The 17,377-nt window shown below is 40.3% G+C and overlaps 1 protein-coding gene across 1 annotated transcript in view; it reads right to left on the bottom strand.

The window, feature by feature from the left end:
* BEGAIN (brain enriched guanylate kinase associated) overlaps positions 1-17,377 on the bottom strand; it is a 146,344-nt gene that overhangs the window by 94,970 nt on the left and 33,997 nt on the right. Inside the window, exon 2 of the mRNA XM_062494942.1 lies at positions 16,823-16,851. Within this exon, the coding sequence (XP_062350926.1) occupies positions 16,823-16,851 (29 nt within the window). The remainder of the gene's footprint in view (positions 1-16,822; positions 16,852-17,377) is intronic.

Consider the following 17,377-nt stretch of genomic DNA (forward strand, 5'->3'; position numbering starts at 1 on the left):
TGCTTTAGTATCATCACTGGTGTACTGCAGGAATGGTCAGAAGACAATAATTCTTCCCCTATGTGTTTTATAGGTCTTCCCAGTGCAGCTGCAGTGTTTATTCATTCTCATTCCAGTCTTGTCTCCTTTGATATCCTTTTAATTTGATGCACAACACTTTCTCTGCTAGAGCAAAATGCCACAAGCAGGCAAGGTGCTCACTTCTGAGGAAAAGCAACCTGATCTGCAAGTCACTTTTTCCATCCCCACACAGATGATTTTTAAATTTTTTTTAACTTTCTTTTTTTTTCTATCTCTCTCAGTTGGAAAGATAAAGCTTACTTCTACTATTCTACTATTGCAAGTCTAAGCAGCTCTGCTTAACATTAATTTTAGGTAGAACTATTCAAAGTGCATTTTAGGAGGACTCAGCAGCTGGAAATGGATGTGTCTATAAGCATACAGACATATGTACAATGTACCCAAGCCTGACACTTGAATAGATGCAGTGCTGGTACAGTTTTCCTCCTGGAAGCCATAAGAACCTGGGGTTGTCTGGGAGCCACTGATAAAGAAGAAAGGCAAGTGAATGTCTTAGCTGAAACCTGAAGCTACAGCAAAGGGACCTGGAGTGCAGGATTCCCACTGCAGATCCCCAGGACCAGGTGCTCTCCCCTGCTGCTTGATGGCTTTGGGCTTGGAACTGTCACCCACAGGCTCTTAGACACTGGGCTAGGGGTGCTGCAGTTGCTGAGCTTATTCATGTAAGTGCTGAATGTTTTGTTTCAAATTACATGCTGAAAATGTCCATTTGTTCCCATTTGAATATACTCCATTCAAACTTGCCAAGATTTATGTTCTAAAATGGGAGCTGATGTCCCATTCTTTACAATCACTGTATTAGCACTCAAATAGTCTTGCTACCCAGCTGGAGAGTCCTTTGAACAATCACAGCACCTAAATATGGGAGATCCATATCGAGAATGCAGTTTGTAATGCAGAACTTAGCACTTCTGAGAATGGGAGCAAAAGATGCAAGGGTCAGAAAAAAATAAAATGCACCGTTTCTTTCCAATTCAAAGCAAAGAATGCAACTTCAAATGTGAAGAACTACTGCAGTGCCTCATTTCTCTAATGAAGACTGAAGTAACTTACAAGCTTTTACTGACGTAGAATCAAATTGCAAATATTTACTCTCATGCCATGAGTCATCTGCAGATCTGAATCTTCCTCCGGTGTCCTACTAATCAATAAAGTCTCTTGTCCTGCCTGCACCTGGTATATTTGAATTGGATAACCACTTGATGGAGGTGCCTCATAGCTTTCTATATCCTTAGTTCATGTTGTCTTTTTAGTCCCAAAAAGAGCTTTCCACCATTCCCATTTTACAGATGAAAACTGAGGCCTAAAAATGTTAAAGATGACGTCCACACAGTCTTTGAAATCTTAAATCCCCTATGAGTGATTTGCAGTATATAATTTTTTTTTTAAATTTCCCTGCAAAGATGCTTCCAGCTTGGATACAAAGTTCCCTCTTACTAAACAACCTTCTTGGTTTCTTTTAACCCCTGCCTTTCAGACCTGTAAGGAGTGTGTGTGGTGTATCCCATGGCATCTCCAGGTTTCTGCAAGCATCCACTTCTGCTTTCCTGCCTCTCCTGCCTGGGCGCAGAATGCATTGCCCCAAGTGGCTGGGCAGCAAAAATGCCTGTTTTTCTCACATGGCAGAAGACTGTCTTTGCTCTATTATATCCCTCTAAATGCCTATTCTAGTCATCCCTGCAAAAAAGAAAAGGATCTGAAAGTCTCTTTGATTGATATCTCAATCTGTCTTTTCATTTCTTCTGCTGCCTGTTTCACCTAGATTCTGTCACTGATAATTTGCTTTTAAATGTAATGGATAAGCTTCCAAACCATCCATCTCCTCCTTTAACCACAACTTCTTTCGGTGCATTAATGACTGAAAAGTTACATTTTCATTTAAAGTGAATTTGCAAAGCAACCTTTAGATAATAGGCAGTTCTAATATTCTGACACCGTTGAAGCTATTAGAAGAATAAATCAAAAGAAAATTCTCCTGCTGCCTGCACAAAATGGGGGGAAGGAGAGAACAGAGGCCCCGATGCTGTGGTGCTACACAACAGCAATTACCATAAACTGAAAAGGGCATAGAAATGGTAGCTAGAATTGGGCTTATCTCCCTGAAGTTGAAAGGTGTCAGAAAGAAGGGGGGAGGAAACTCCACTACTGAAACTGAAGTCATGGTAATTGCCTTCATCTCATACTGTTTTCATTCCTTATTGGATGACCTTTTTTAATGTACAGGAAAACACTGAAATAAATCATTCTGAAGATTACCTGTAGAAACCACAGTAACTATTTTGATTTGAATACAGCTGAGTCCACTCAGACTGGTGGTGGATTTAGCTCTTAAACATACTGCTAGCAGTACTTTTCTTTCAAGAGTATATGCAGTGGTGCTTATCCAGTATCCCCTAAGTGATGTTAGGAGCCTGTGTCTCTGCAATGAGTAGCACTCATTTGTGGGGATTGGTTGTACTTGGGGTTAAGTTAAGAACAAGTCTTTGTATCTGGATCCTTCATCACAAGGGTTCTCTGCTGTGGAGAGTAAATGAGAAGGAAATCTGTCTTTTTGAAATAATTTGTGAGACAGGGAAGAAGTAAGCAGTTCCATGAGCATTTTGATCTGGCTGAGGAATGTTCTGCTTTGGAACTTTTCCCTGCTCCTTGGCAGATTGAAACTACTCATTTCAGAAATGCTTATTTTGCTCCTGGAGCAAGAATTTTGCTCTCTTTTTCTATGTTCTCTACCCTCTTTATCTTATTACAAAAAAATCCCTGCATGTGGTCTCTTGGCTTTGATGGAAACCCCTCAAAGAACTTGAAGAAGTCACTTAGCTCTTCTCAGCCTTGCCTATAAGAGAAATACTTGCAGGAGCCACAGAGGGTTCCTGACACAGAGATGACATCTAGAAGTGCAAAAGTTCCTTTGCTGGTCAAACCAACCTACACAGTGAAAGCAATGATTTTGGATTTCTCTCTCTTGCTGCTGAGCTTCTGCTCTTTGTTCAGGGAAGGGTAGGCAAAAAGGCATGGTTTTCATTTCCTTTGCATTATAATTCAAATATAACATTTACAATGTGAATACTTTGCGTGCTAGTTTAGAGGGTTTTTTTAATGTGACTAATATCAAGTACTCCAATGATCACTCTCATCACTCTTATTATGCAGGTAAAGCATGTGCATATCTACCTTTACAGGGCCAATAATGCTGTACAGCTGACGAGAACCATTAGTAACTTGACCTTCCTGTCAGATTTGTACTTATGCATCTAATAATAAATAATCACAAGTGGAAGAGTCAATAGAGAAATAATGTAACACACTCCTTTTAGTACCCCAATTCAGCAAAATAAACCATGAGAAGCATTTCAGCAATTTACTATAGTAAGTGCTCTCAGCAGCTTCTGTATTTCAGCTGTTTGGTGCTCCAGCGTGAAGAAAATTATCTTGGTAATTAGTTATATTGTTATTTAATAGTCCCCAGACAATATTTTACTTTTTTTTTTCTTTTGAAGGAACAGGCCTTTCATTCTCTATCTCCCTTCCCCATTACAAATAAAAAAAAGTTTATCTATGAATCTTTCCCCTTGCCAAAATGCCTTTTTCTTTTTTCTGTTTACTACTTTCTCCAAAAAAATTCCCAGTTATTGCAAAACAGCTTCTGATTAGCAGCTGCATTGTTGGAACTGCAGGAGTCTCCCTTTTCTTGCATCTCTGAGAAAGCCACAGGAACAACTCCTGGGCTGGCACAGGATCACAGGTGAGGGGGACCAGTGGTTGTCAGCACAAGAATCAGAGACTGCAGAACTGTCCTATGAAACCTGAGATTCAGGGAAATTAGAAAAATGAAAAGAATAATGAAATAGATTGACATTAAAGCAGAAAAGTAAACCTCGGTCTCTGAAGTTAGATGAAAAATAATCTTTGTTAAAGTTGCATGTCCATAGGCATGGAGTTTTCAGCTGTTTCTGGAGTAATATGGTGAAAAATAATAGTCTGAGGGTCAAAGCTAGGATGAGAAAGAACACACTACTTCCTGGAAGCACTGAAGCTGAGCCGAGTTAAATAAGAGATTAATCTCTTAAAAACTGCTGGGGTGGGAAATACACCAGAGATTAATGTTCTGCAGACCTAACTCAATATCTGGGGAGGGAGAGGGTGAAGCTGTTGATGGAGCAGGAGGAGAATCCCTCCAGTAAGCAAATGGCTGGGAAACACATTAGAAAAACACACAAGACTAGGGAGAGGTGGGGGGAAAGGATGGAGACTTCTGCATTTGAGTGTAGGTGGTTATGACCTCAATGAAAAAGACACTTCCCCCAGTGTCACCCTCAGTCTGAAAGTGATTTTTATTCCTCCTGTTCCAGAAGAACAGACTGTCATCACTCTTTTTTTTCTGTCTCACATCACTCCCTCTGTGGTACTATTTCTTACAGCCTTAGCGGGAAGCATCTTGTTTGCATATACGTCTTATAATAAACAATATAACTTCTAGTTTATTTAATGCCTCCAGATTTTGTGCTTTCTCAGTACTGGCCTTGTTGCAGTTGTCCTTTCAAAGTACTCCGGTTTGAAGAAACCAAGCTTTTGTCTCCAACTTTTTCACTGTAGAGATGTTTCAGTTTTTTAAAAATTTACTTAGTGACTCAAGCTCCACAAAGTACCATTCTTACTTCTCACCAGCTGGTGGTCCATATGCTGCTGCATCTCTGCTCTTGTAAATACATGTTTGAAGTCATGCTCATAGATCAGACTTTTGGTGGTTAATATGGCAATATGTTAAAATGTCAAACGATGAAGAATGAGTGAGTCAGGGGAAAAAAATAGAAGCAGTATTCTGCACATTTGTAATATTTTCTTTCTAAAGGGCAACCAGTGGTCTGCTGGCATCAGGGGATTTCTGCTAGTCTGATAGGGTCAGCACAGGGCTGGGATTTGGGATCCACAGCGTCTTGATAGAAGCATCTGTGAGAGGCAATGGCTCCCAGCTTCTCAATGTTGTCTACCAACATGTTTAAACTAAATTAGGAACAAAAAATACAGTCTGACACATTGCCCGTGAAAGATTGCCAGCTTCTAACTCCAACTCTTCATTACTCTGGAAAGAGTGGTGAGTGTTCTGTGAGGAAATGGTAATTTGTGACTTAGTGCTCAAAAATGAAAGTAAAAAAAAAAAAAAAGAAGGAAATCCTTTGAACTTTGACAATGTGCCAGAGAGCATACTAATAACTGTGGCTGCAACCTGTGTCTGCAGAGCAAGACCACCAGAGGCTTCAGATCTTTGGACCTCAATCCATATTTTCAACTCAGTCATGGCAGGACCTTCACCACCTGCATTTCAAGCACAGGTACAATTTCTGACCTCTCATACTTCCTCTTTTCACTGCATAATTGCACTTAAATTTGGCAATGACTCTGCAAGTCAGTGCCCCAATTTCTAGTGCTGAAGAAAGTAGCCAGGGTAAGAACACAAAATGCAGCTAAGAGCTTTCTACAAAAGAACTGCCACTAGTTAGGGGATAATAGTTTTTGTTGATTTTACTGTTTCTGCTCTTAATAACAATGCCTTCTGTCATTGTGAATGTTGCAGCTAACCAGTCTCCAGTTCAGTGACTCACAACAAAAGCATAAGGAAACAATTTTTGCCATAAATCCATGCTGCATCTGTATGCCAACTATGAGTGCATACAAGTCTGCTGGCATAGTTTCCAGCAGACTTATAGCTGGAAACACTCTGGATATGAACGACAGGAGTATTATGTGAGAGCTTTATTGTTTATATGAATGTTAAAAAAAGTATAAATAGCATAGTCTTTTAGAAAAGAATATGTTGTTTTCTTGAGTCTGTTTCCAGTTACATTAATCTCCCTGCAAAACTGTAGTGAACTCTTTGGCTTCTGTGTGGTCTGTACAAACCAATATGTAATGTAGCTAATCTATGCATAATGAGGTAGATAACACTCAAAAAGGAGTTGCAGTTCTGGGAAAAAATTCCAGTCCTCCAAGGATGCAGTAATAGATTCATTCAGTTACTTAGAATTCAGCATGCAACCATATCTATGCCTATTTATATCTTCAGATGTTTCCCAGTATTGTGCCTATAGAGATGATGAATAAGGAGATGGGATGGTCTACAAATCCAGGCTGGCAATTTGATCAGAACTGTCTGCTACCCCTGCCATGATAATTAGTAGTTCAGTGCTATAGGAACCTTGAGATGAAAATCCTAGTAGACTTTGTTTTTATTGTTTTAGGAATTGGAGTTCTCTTTAGGGGATGGAAATGAGAATGCAAAGTAACTGCAAAGCCACAGTAGAGAAGTCCAGTCCACACTGTGTTACTGAAAAGCATTCATTAAAATTTTACTATTAAAACTGTAACTCAAACTTTCCATGTTCACTGAGTCCAAGTAAAATGATGCTTGTTTGCTTCAGATACTTAGGCTCTAATAAAAGTTGTTTTCCACACTGGAACATGGGAGGGTTATCACTGCATTAAAAAGTAATGTTTTTAGATGCAAATAAATGTTCTTGAAAGCAAAGTATATTGAGCCAAACTGTACAGATGAACACTGTTTTTTTCAAACAGCTCCGAGTCACTGTGTGCTGGAATTAATGGGACATGTCTCTTGGAGATTTTTTCTTTTACATTTAGATGGTGTTCAGTTCTAGTTTGTAAAGAAAACCCTCCAGAAGCTCACAGCATGTGAAGCCCGTCAGTTCTAGTAAGTGAATCTGCTGAGGCTTTATCAATTCAAAAAGTATAACACAGTTATAGGAAAGCAAGTTAAAGTCTACAGTTACTGTAAAACTCTGCATCAGCAGCTTTTTCAAGGTGGAGAAAAAAAAAGCTCTTGTTTTCAGAAGTTACCATCATCTAGAAGTTTTTTACATCATATGCAGTAGGCAAGACAGCTTTAGTACTCTGAACTGACATTTGTTAGCAGAGTATCTGTTTTCTGCTATAATTAATGTATTTTTAATTTTTCAGGAAAAAAAAAATCATGACTTTCAGGTTGTGATTTCTCTTGTAGATTGAGAAGGAGGGAAGTGGGGCGGGGAGGGAGGGAAGTTGCTTTGTTCCTAAACAGTATAGGTCAGTTAAATTTGGCCCAAAGAGACTCACGTCAGTCTCCTCTACCTGTGACTCATTTCTTCCCTCTCCTGCTCATATGGTCTGTTGCCAGAGCTACCCTTTGAGTTATACAAAGACCTAATTAACCTTCTTCATGAAAGTGCCAAGACTCTTGGTCCTTCCTTCACATGGAACTGCATTCTACTGTGTATCTCCTAGAGACTTCCTGCTCTTGGTCTCTTCTGCAGTGAAAGTGTTTGATAAAGTATATTTGATGTAAAGACAAGACACTGTCAGCATCTCATGAAGAAATAAAACAGGACCAAAAACCCACGAAGATATGCTTTGGGAGACTCCACTGCTTGGAATGTTATTTTAGCAAGGGGGCTGCAGTAGTTCTGCAGTAGTAGCTGCAGAGCAGGGGTACTGCTTTGCCTTCCACAAATGAGAAAACAGAAAACTCCATCATTCACATTACCTTAATCAGCCCTATTTACCTGGGGACCTCTGCAAGCTTGTAAGATATCTAGGGGCTCCAGAGCAAAGACTGGCATTAACTGGGCTATTTTAGACTACATTTTGAAGTATGGGCTGAAAATCTACCTGAAACCTGCCCCTCATGCCTATCACACTTGGTGACATTGGTACAATAAGGACAGGGATAAGCCAGGAAATGTATTTCTTTTCCAAAAGGCTTGTGAAGGCTGAGAACTGAAGTGGAACTGGAGAGGTTCACACTTGCCAGGGTCTCGCTGCTGATGTGGCTGGAGGCTCCAGGTGTTTCCTTTGCTACATGGCTCTGCCCAGCACTGTGTTTGCAAGGTTGCAAGGAGATAGCAAAGTGGGATTTGAGGGCCAGCTGCTGTGCAGATTTGGACAAAAATAACCCAGGCTAGTCATGAACCCCTTTTATCAACAGCCTGTCCACGAATTCAGCACTGGAAAGCAGCAGGACACAGGAACATTTGGGCTTGTGAACAAACTTCCTGGTTAGTTTTGTGACTGGGACAACTAAATTTTTCTGTGTGTTGAGTTCTGTTTCTTTCAAAGTGATTACTTAAATATTATTGCTGTTTTGTCCTTCATCACTCTACTTGCACTGCTTTGGGCTAGTTTGCTGTTTTTCTCATTTTTACCCAGTCTTCAGAGTATTTGACTCAATCTTTCCTTCTTTATTTCTTAGTCTCTTATCAATCTAAATCTGAATGCAAATACAAATAAAAGCATCATTTTTATTCATAAGCTGAGAGTTAAAAATAAACATACAGTTTATTTTGAATTCAAACAGAACTGTTTCATTGCTTCACATTATTTGAATGCAGTCTCAAAAATCCAATTTCTCTATAGAAAACAGCACTTGCCTCATCATTACGGATGAGTTCACGAGTCCATGAATGTATGTTGCTACTAGTTTCACATTGAATTTATAAGAATATTGGGCAGAGCCGCAAAATATTTATTTTTCATCCACTCATGGATCTGCTTTAAATCTTGGAACATACTTGGTACACCTTGATCCAGTCTGTTTCTGATTAGCTCCTTGGAAATACTTCTTCCTTGTTACAGGACAGAGATAGGCTTCATAAAAAGAGGAAATCATATCTCAAAGGGCAAGTGACCCAGCAGTTAAAAACTTAGTTAAATATGCACATGCAAAGTCACGTGCTACAGATTTAGTATTACTTGAATGTAATTTCAAACACTTACATCTGTAGAACTTCTTAGAAGTAAGACCAATTATGCAGATATATAGGCAATTTCTTTTTTTATCTGTAAACTAATCTGTACAGGTGAAGCATTGAATACTGTGTTAATTTGTGCAATACCTTCGTTAAGCCAGCATCCCTGAGTTAAACAGCAGCAGAAAGATTTAAAACTTTTTAAACTAGAAAGCACAGAAAAGCAGAGTCCTGATTGCTTCTCTCTTCAAATTGCCTGCTGCAAGAATAAGCTCTTGGGCGATGTCAAGGGAAAAGATTAGGTAGCCATTCATTGCTTGGAATTTCAGTATAGTTCTTGGAATGCCTTAAAAATAGAGGAATTTCTTAAGCTGCTCCTTTTGTCTAAATGGCAGTTACAGGTAACAGAAACATAAAATGAGCTCATTTGCTTGACCTGATTTGTATGGAAACTTCAAAATTTAGGCCCTTTCCTCTGACTTGGAAACTGGTCTTGAACAGAAGGCAGCAATTTGGAGCAGCTGAGTCATGAGAGTTTCTTATGAACATGAGGGTCTTTGTAGTACAGCAGTGACTCCCTGAAAAGCTCAGTGGTTTCCAAAATAGTTTGAAGCCCCTCTTTTCTTCTACAACATCCTCCTCCTCCTCCTCCTCCTCCTGTTTCTTCTCCTTCTTTTGAAAATGGGAAAAATCAAGGCGAGGTGGTAAAAATTTGCATTTTGCTCTGAACAACTGAAATGGCATTTGTGTAGTCATGATGTCCTAGTATGTCATGTAAATCAGCCACTGCTTTGCCAACAACATGCTGCTCAAATACTGCTTGCACTCTTAGATGCAAGCCTGCTGCATGAGCTGTGTGTATACGTTCACTTGAACACTACTTCTCAGTTGTGATTTTGCTGACACGGTGACAGGTGGGCAAGTTCAGGATGACAATTTGATTTTTCAATGATTTTCAGAGCTTAAAAATTACATATGTGAAGAAACTAATGCTTTAAGGAATGATATAGCTGCATGTGACATGGAGGCTCTCACTTCTATCCCAGTAAAAGCATTACTACAAACCAAGAAATGAGCAGTGACTCTGCGCTGTTCAGTGAGGTGGATCTTGCTTCTCCTGGAAAAGTTGAATAACAACAGTTGTGCAGTTCACATGAGCAGTAGGATGGTCACACACATGAGAGGAATCCTTCAAGGAGCTACAGGCACTTATGTTCTGCTGTTCTGCTGGAGGGCTCTGTATTTTATAAAATCCTCGCATTCATGAGTTCCAAAAAGCATGGTTACACCTCACTAGCTACTGCCTATTTTTCAGCACATTGTACTTCATGCTAAGGTGGCTTTAGGTATCACTAAAACATAAAGACAATTCAGCCTTTTCAAATTTTTAATGTGAAAAGCTTAATAGTTTTGATATACTTCAGATGCTTTTGATTTTTAACGAATACTGCATCAAATGTGGTGATACAGTTTTTATTTGAATGCATTCTAAAGTCACTTGTGTGTAAATCAAGAATTGATTGGTAAATTAAATTGCCTAAGCCATGCCTGGAAATTGCAAAAAGCCTGTAATAAAGTGTTGCAGACAAGTTATCTCCTTTCTTTCATCAGCCCGTGAGCTTTAGCAGCAGCAAGCATTCAAAATCTACTTGATTTCACCACAGAGCACACTCAAGTGCAGTTCACAAACTGTACTGTCCTTGAACCATCTGGGGTTCATAGCGTGAAACCTCTTACATTCTTCAGATTATAAGATTGTTTTGTTACTGCTGCAGTGGCTGCCACTGCTTGCTTTTCAAGTTGCTGCTTTCAGTGCTCAGCACATACCCCCCCAGTAGCTTTGGTCAAAGTGTTTACATAAACTGAAGCCTAATATCTATAAAGGGGATGCATCCAATTTTCCCACCCTTGAATTTCTTAGAATCATGGAGAATTGTGTCTTTGGACCTTGAAGGGGGAGAAGCCAACAACAAAAAAGAAACTGCTTTAAGTTCTGCTCCTTATGATAGATACAAAGTTCTGAACTAATCACAAGCACTATACAAAATGGAATTTTCTTTCTTTTTCTCTTAAATATTTGTCCAAAATGCCTTTTATTTATTTTTCTTTTCTGAGAAGCTCATGGCATTGCTCAATGATGTATTTTGCCTTGCAAGAAAGGGGTAGGCAGAACAATATTTGTAAGCTAGGCATCACTGAGGTCCAGCCTCTTCCCCATGACTCACTGCAGCTCCTGGCTGATGGCATGGCTCATCTACTCCTACCTACTTCCTTGGTCTCTTCAGATGTTTGCTCATCTCCCACTTGTCCCTGCAGGCCACTTTGCACAGCTCTATCTGATTTAATTCAACTTGAATCTGCTCTGTCCTCTGTTTCTGTCATGTTTCTTGTTTGGTGGACGCTTTTGCTTCGCTCAGTATTTCGCTAGAACTAAAGGATGCTATAACACAACACTTGTTACATCAGATGATGGGGATGGTTCCCTACATACTGACATCACTGCCTTTTAGACCATTCTTCCAAGCAGCAAGACAGAAGCTCAGGGCACAGGATAGCAGCAGCACTCCTTCCTCAGCTGAAGTAGTGTTGGTTTGACTGACTAGCACAGGGAATAGTGGAAATTAGGTGTGATAAGCTGCACAAGCATACTGTGCCTCTGACAGCACTAACAAAATTCTCAGAAGTGCTGGAACAGGTAGATCAGCATGGCTCTGTGCCTCAACCAATCCCAGTTCCAGGGATATAGTTCCCCTGGGGGCTGTGAACATATCTGAGTGTGTCCATTGCTCCCATTGCTATGTTTGACAGCCACCAAACTCAAAGCTGAGTGTAATCTCGGAGGGAGAGAGACAGACGTGTGCTTTAGCTACAGTCACATCTTGGATGGCAGCATGAACAAACCAGATGTGGTGAAAACAGCACTGCAGGGCTTTCACTGCTGCTGGGACTCCCTGGCAGATAAAAACAGCTTGCAAAACAGAGGAAAAACGAAAACCTGTTTTACCTGTTTGAATATATGTTAGGTGGCTTTTTGTCCTTTTCCTTCTTCTCCATCTTTCAACATGCACCCAAAATTCTCCCAGCTTGATGACTTTCTTACCATCACCTCTAATGACCCCAAAATCATGGCCCTTTCATGCTAGCATTTCCCTATGCTCTATTTCTTCTGAGCTTGCCCTGTTCCATCTCTTTGTCTGCAGCTGGGGTTTCACATCCCAGCATCAACTAGAGCCTGCAGACACTGCTGAGCAGATGGTGGAGCTGCTTCTTGCACAGCCCTGCTGCTGTCCTGTGGCATTTTGCTTCTGTACAAGGCAGTGGCTCTCAGCATATCAGCTGTGGATGTGAAGACCAGACCTAGGGTAAAGTAAACCGTTTGTTGGTTAACTTTCTGGGGAAAAAAAAAAATCCCCCCCTTGTGTTCAAGTATATGGTAAAATTAATGTAGATATAGGCTGAGAGAGGAATAAGGACAAGGTGGGGATGGCAGGAAATTGCAGTGTGTTCATTAGCATATGAAGAGGGCTATATTTATACCAAGTACAAGGAAGGCAGCATGATCAGGTGGGCATTTATGAAGATATTTACATTTCCACTAAACCATGGCAGAGGCTTTTCTCTAGGACTGCACACGCCTCTGATGTTCCTTTTGAAGAAACCCACATTCCTTCCTTACCACAGATGAACTCAAACATGCTTGAGAAAAGTCCAAGTCTAAAAATTCAAGAGACTTGGATCAAGCTGCTGACTTACTACCAGCTGTGTGTGCAAAACAAACCACTTTACTTTCATATGTTCTGAAACAAGGGCTACAGTGAAATGAAGATGTTACCTTGCAGGTTCTTTGAGACATGGGTCACTTTTATCAGAGATCCCTGGATAATTAATAAAGTGCACCTACTGATGCTACCAAAATAAAGTAATCCTCAGCTGAGGATTACCATGGTTATATTGTAAAATGGAAACTCAGCCTCCTCAGAGGCACTGTGAGCCTGGCAGTTGGTGATGGTGACAATGTGTCCTGTTTTGTAAACTTTTAGATATACAGTTCAACCTGATGTGGATCTTGAAAGCTTAGAGCTAAGAATACTGATTTATAGAGTTTCTGAATTGATACTGAAATTTTTTGAGTGTATTAAAAAATAAAAGTTTTTATTGAACAATATCTGTCTCTTTAAGGGACATTTCCTGAGGAGTGAGAAATACTTTTCACTGTAAGGAAGCTGAGAAGCTGGTCAATATTTCTGTATAAAGTATTTCTTAAGTTCTGTTTTGCTAAACCTTACATCATCCTCACTAGCAAGTTTGAATATTACAATCTGTATTTCAAGCAGGATGGAATGGAAACAAAGAAGAAGTTGTCAGGAGTCTGTACTGGAGTTGCAGTGGAACTGGTCTTTCATTTGCACATCTAAACATTTTATGGGTTCAATCTGACTTAAAGGAGTAGTTTTGAGTGTATTGGCAATTTTATGTGCCAGCTACCACAGATATACAAGGCCTCAGACTGGGAAGGCTTGTGCTTCTCTTGCATATATGCACCAAAGATAGCACACTGCAGAGTCAAAATAAGATAGTATAGGTATATTTGAAATTCACTTTTATTAACTAAGATTTTTGTCCTTGTTTATAGATAGCAAAAAGAACCAGATCCAAAAACTGTATTTAAAATGTTGGAGTCAGTAGTAATTAATGCTTAAAGTGACTCTAACCATACACAGCCAACCTACATAAGTACAGATCCTCAAGAGGTTTGTGATTAGTAGTTAGCCTTACTTCTGCCTAATATATTGGTACCTTGAAGTGTAATAAAACACTGTACTGCTAAGAAACATTTACAGTGAGAAGAGTTCATTGCAAAAACTGATTCTTTTCAGCCAAAGTTTTAGCACTACATTACATGTTTCTACTTCTAGAGGAAAGTGTCCCTGTGTCAGGCTAAATACTGACAACCTCCCACCTCTGCTTCCTACTGCTCCTTCCACACATAACTCCATCACAGCAAGCCCCTGCTGAAAAGGACAGCATGTGACATTGCAGGTCACAGCAGCTCCTTGGTCTGCAAGAGGAATTATTGCTGCATTATGTGAGATGAATCACATTGCTCTGGACAGATTCTCAGTGAAGGAATGTAAAAATAAGGCTTGTACTATTGCTTGTGCTGCCTGGCTCAATGAATTTTATGGCTGAACAAAACATGAGCCATCAGTGGATCAGTTTTTCAGGCTCCTGCATTTACCCCTCTCTCTGAATGGGCATGGCCACCCCAGTTCTTGGGGATGCCCCAGATGGATCCCTATTCTCCTGGGTTGGAGACTGCACAGAGCTCAGCCAAAGACTTACAGAGCTGCAGAGCTGCCTCCATATAATGTTTGGCCCTGTGGGCTCCCAAGGACTGTCACTTGTTCTTCTTATTTAAAAGACTTACTTGTCTTGAGGAGCACTGTGCAATGCAAACCTATATTACTCTAACCCTGAGTGTTTTCAACCTAGCTTCACTGTCCTGTGGTTTTGCACCTTGCTCCTGTTGTCTTGCTTCTCTAACAATGTTTGTTTCCTTTCTGCTCATTACAGAACTCCTTTCTCCTCCCTCTGTTGCAGAAGCCTTGTACCGTCTGTGCATCCCAGCTCCACAGCTGGTGTGGGCTCAACCTCTAGTCCTTGAGCTGACACCATCCCAGGTGATGTGGAATGTCATAGTTTCAGCTGGTAGCAAAAAAAAAGAGTGGGGAAGGAGCTGGGCACAGGAAATAGGGCAGAACACAATGAACTATCATGTGGGAATGGCTTTTCCATGTTACACTGGTTTCTGCATACAACAAAACATGCCATTTTCCTCCCAGCCTGCCATTTTCCTCTCATTTCTTTCTTTCTTCTCCTAGCTTCAAGTTATCTCTCTTCATGACCTCTCTGAAGCCACTGTGGTTAAAACACGGGGCAGCTTTTTACTGGGTACCACACTTCGATAAGTTTAGAAAAAATCTAATTCTCTCCAGGCTGTGAGTTTACCAGCTATTTAAGATAATGTCTCCAGATAGTTTCCTTAAACTGCCAAGGATTCTGTCAGTTTGCATCCATGAGAAAGATTGTTGACAGGGAACCTGGAAAAGTTTGGGATGGAGTAGTGCAGCTTCTGCGCTGGGTCCTGTTGGAGCTCCCCCAGCCTGGCTTGCTGCTCTGCTTGGGAGAACAGGGAGCTCTGGAATTGGCCTCACACCTGCTGGGGTGATGGGGACAAACCTCTGCCAGAATCAACTTTTGCACATAGGAATCTTTAACAGAAAATTTCTTTAACAAACTCCTGAGAGAAACTGACCCTTCTCTTTGTGGAGTTAACAGTGAAGCTCCTACTTCATTTCAGTGGAGCAGGGTCATCTTTTCCATCTGTATGAGATAAAGACTGGCAGGCCTGGCAGCTGCAAAATTATGGTGTTTGGAAAATGGAGCTTTATGAATGTTTATTCTCATCATAGAAAATTCTTTCTTTTTTTTCACTACATTCTGCTTGTTCTCGTGGGCTCTGTAGCCCATTATTGTAAAAGAAGCAAGGCTAAAAGCAGAGGTCAAGGTATGCTCAGGAAAGATTAGTTTGCATTTGTGCACACATGCTGATCAAGCAAACGTGTAAATATATATTTGCTTGCGTCTTCTAAGAGAGTCATTCATGACAGAAGTGTGCATACTACAGGTGATTGTTTGGAATTTTTATTAGACACCAATCTACATACCGAGGCACTTTCTCAGGCATTACTCAGGAAAAACTCACAGCTTTAACACTATAGTGCTTAAATATGTGAAAATCCGTCATATATTGCACAGCATTTTTCTTTCAGCACAGAAATTACAGTACTTCTGTTGTCATGAGTCTCTACAAAAGTGTATGAGTTAAGTGCTTTAAAAATACATTCTTAGTAACTTTTGGGCATGCATCTTCAAGTCCACTGTAAGAGACTTAACCTCAAAAGAAAAACAGGATTCTGTTTCCAGCCCAGAATTCATTAACACTTGATCAAATTTCTGTTGCTTTGCATTTGCCATTTCTTTCTCAGTTATTTCTAGAATTTCAGAACTTTTCTGCATTTCTAATAACTCAGGATAGGCATTCCAAACTGAAGGAATCTAAAAAGTTGTTCTTGGACAACAGTTGTCACTAATCAGAGTTACCAGGTTCAGAGAAGGAATTTAGGCTTGTCCAGTAAAACCAAGTTAGATCATGGTCAGTGTATTTGATTATGAAAAGAAGTTCCATAAAGTATTTAAAGGGTAGTAAAAAGTTAATCTCTTACCTATCATTTGATGTGTAAGTAGACAAGCTTTTACTAATTTTATTTCATTTATTAAAAAGGGCTAGAATGCTTTCTTCTTTCTTTTTCTTTCTCAACAACATACACAAAAGCAATATCCCCCAAAGCAGACTTGCACTAGGACATGAGATGGAAAACTTATGTTATAAAACCCATCTCCTTTTGCTTAAAGCAGAGAGATGTGCTGAGAAACTGGTACAGTATGACAACATTTCAAACACAGAGGAGACAAGATTTATCTGGCTTGTATACAGTATAAAACAAAAATTGAACACCAATGTTACAGTGCTATATTGAAACAAACCACATTAATTAGATGCTTTGAAGTCAAGCCTATATTTTCTTCATCTTTTTCATGAATTATTGATCCACTTTCCTCATTAAATGGAATGGCAGGCTCTTGCAGTAAATGGACAAGTGGCTACAACATTTATATAATCAAATATGCTCTGCATCTGGCAATAAAACATGTTTGTGTGTAAAACATGCTTTCTGAATTGACATCCCTGCAAAACAGATTTACTAGAACAACCACATTCCTTTTCTTTTGTCTCTAAAGCACAGCTTGACTTGCATCATCATGCAATCCAGTATTCTACTCTGATCCTATTAAGCAAAATATTTTCCAAGAGCCTGTATTGTGCATTGTGCAACAGAACATTTCTTCTCTGTAATGAGATGTAAATAAACTGTCTCACTTACCTTATTTTCTCCATTTCTGCCGCAGAGGCCTACAAGAAATCAAATAATAGGAGCAAGTGAATGAAAGAAAACATTCACTCTGCAGATTTATGCATAGTTAAGGCTTTCGGAATGCTTCTCGACTAGTGGCTATAAAGCGCCGGCGAGCGAGCCCCACATCTGCATTAGCCGAAAATAGCAGTGCCAGCTGAAGTGGGGAATAAAGCGGAGCGCAGGGGGAGCCCGGTAAACCCACGAGCCATGGGCACCACAATGACTCAGTTGTAGCGCTGAGGCAGAAAACGGGGAGGAGGGGAAAAAAAAAAAAAGAAAAAAAAAAAAGAAGAAGAAGGGGGGAAAAAGGGCAAAAAGCAGGCAGCAGCAAGTAACAGGTTACTGAGGCTCCTGGGTTTCCCAGGGAAAGTTGAATTGCGGTGCTACTCTCTGTGCGGTGGGCATGGCAGCGGGCTGGGCTGGCGGGGATTGACAGCGACTTCACCACACGTGAATTTGGAGCTCAGCTCAGCATCTTGCACGGAGCCCGACAGATGGAAGGACGCGAGCTCGCCTCCTCGG

Source organism: Cinclus cinclus, chromosome 6 (genome assembly GCF_963662255.1).
Source record: "Cinclus cinclus chromosome 6, bCinCin1.1, whole genome shotgun sequence".
Lineage (NCBI taxonomy): Eukaryota > Metazoa > Chordata > Aves > Passeriformes > Cinclidae > Cinclus > Cinclus cinclus.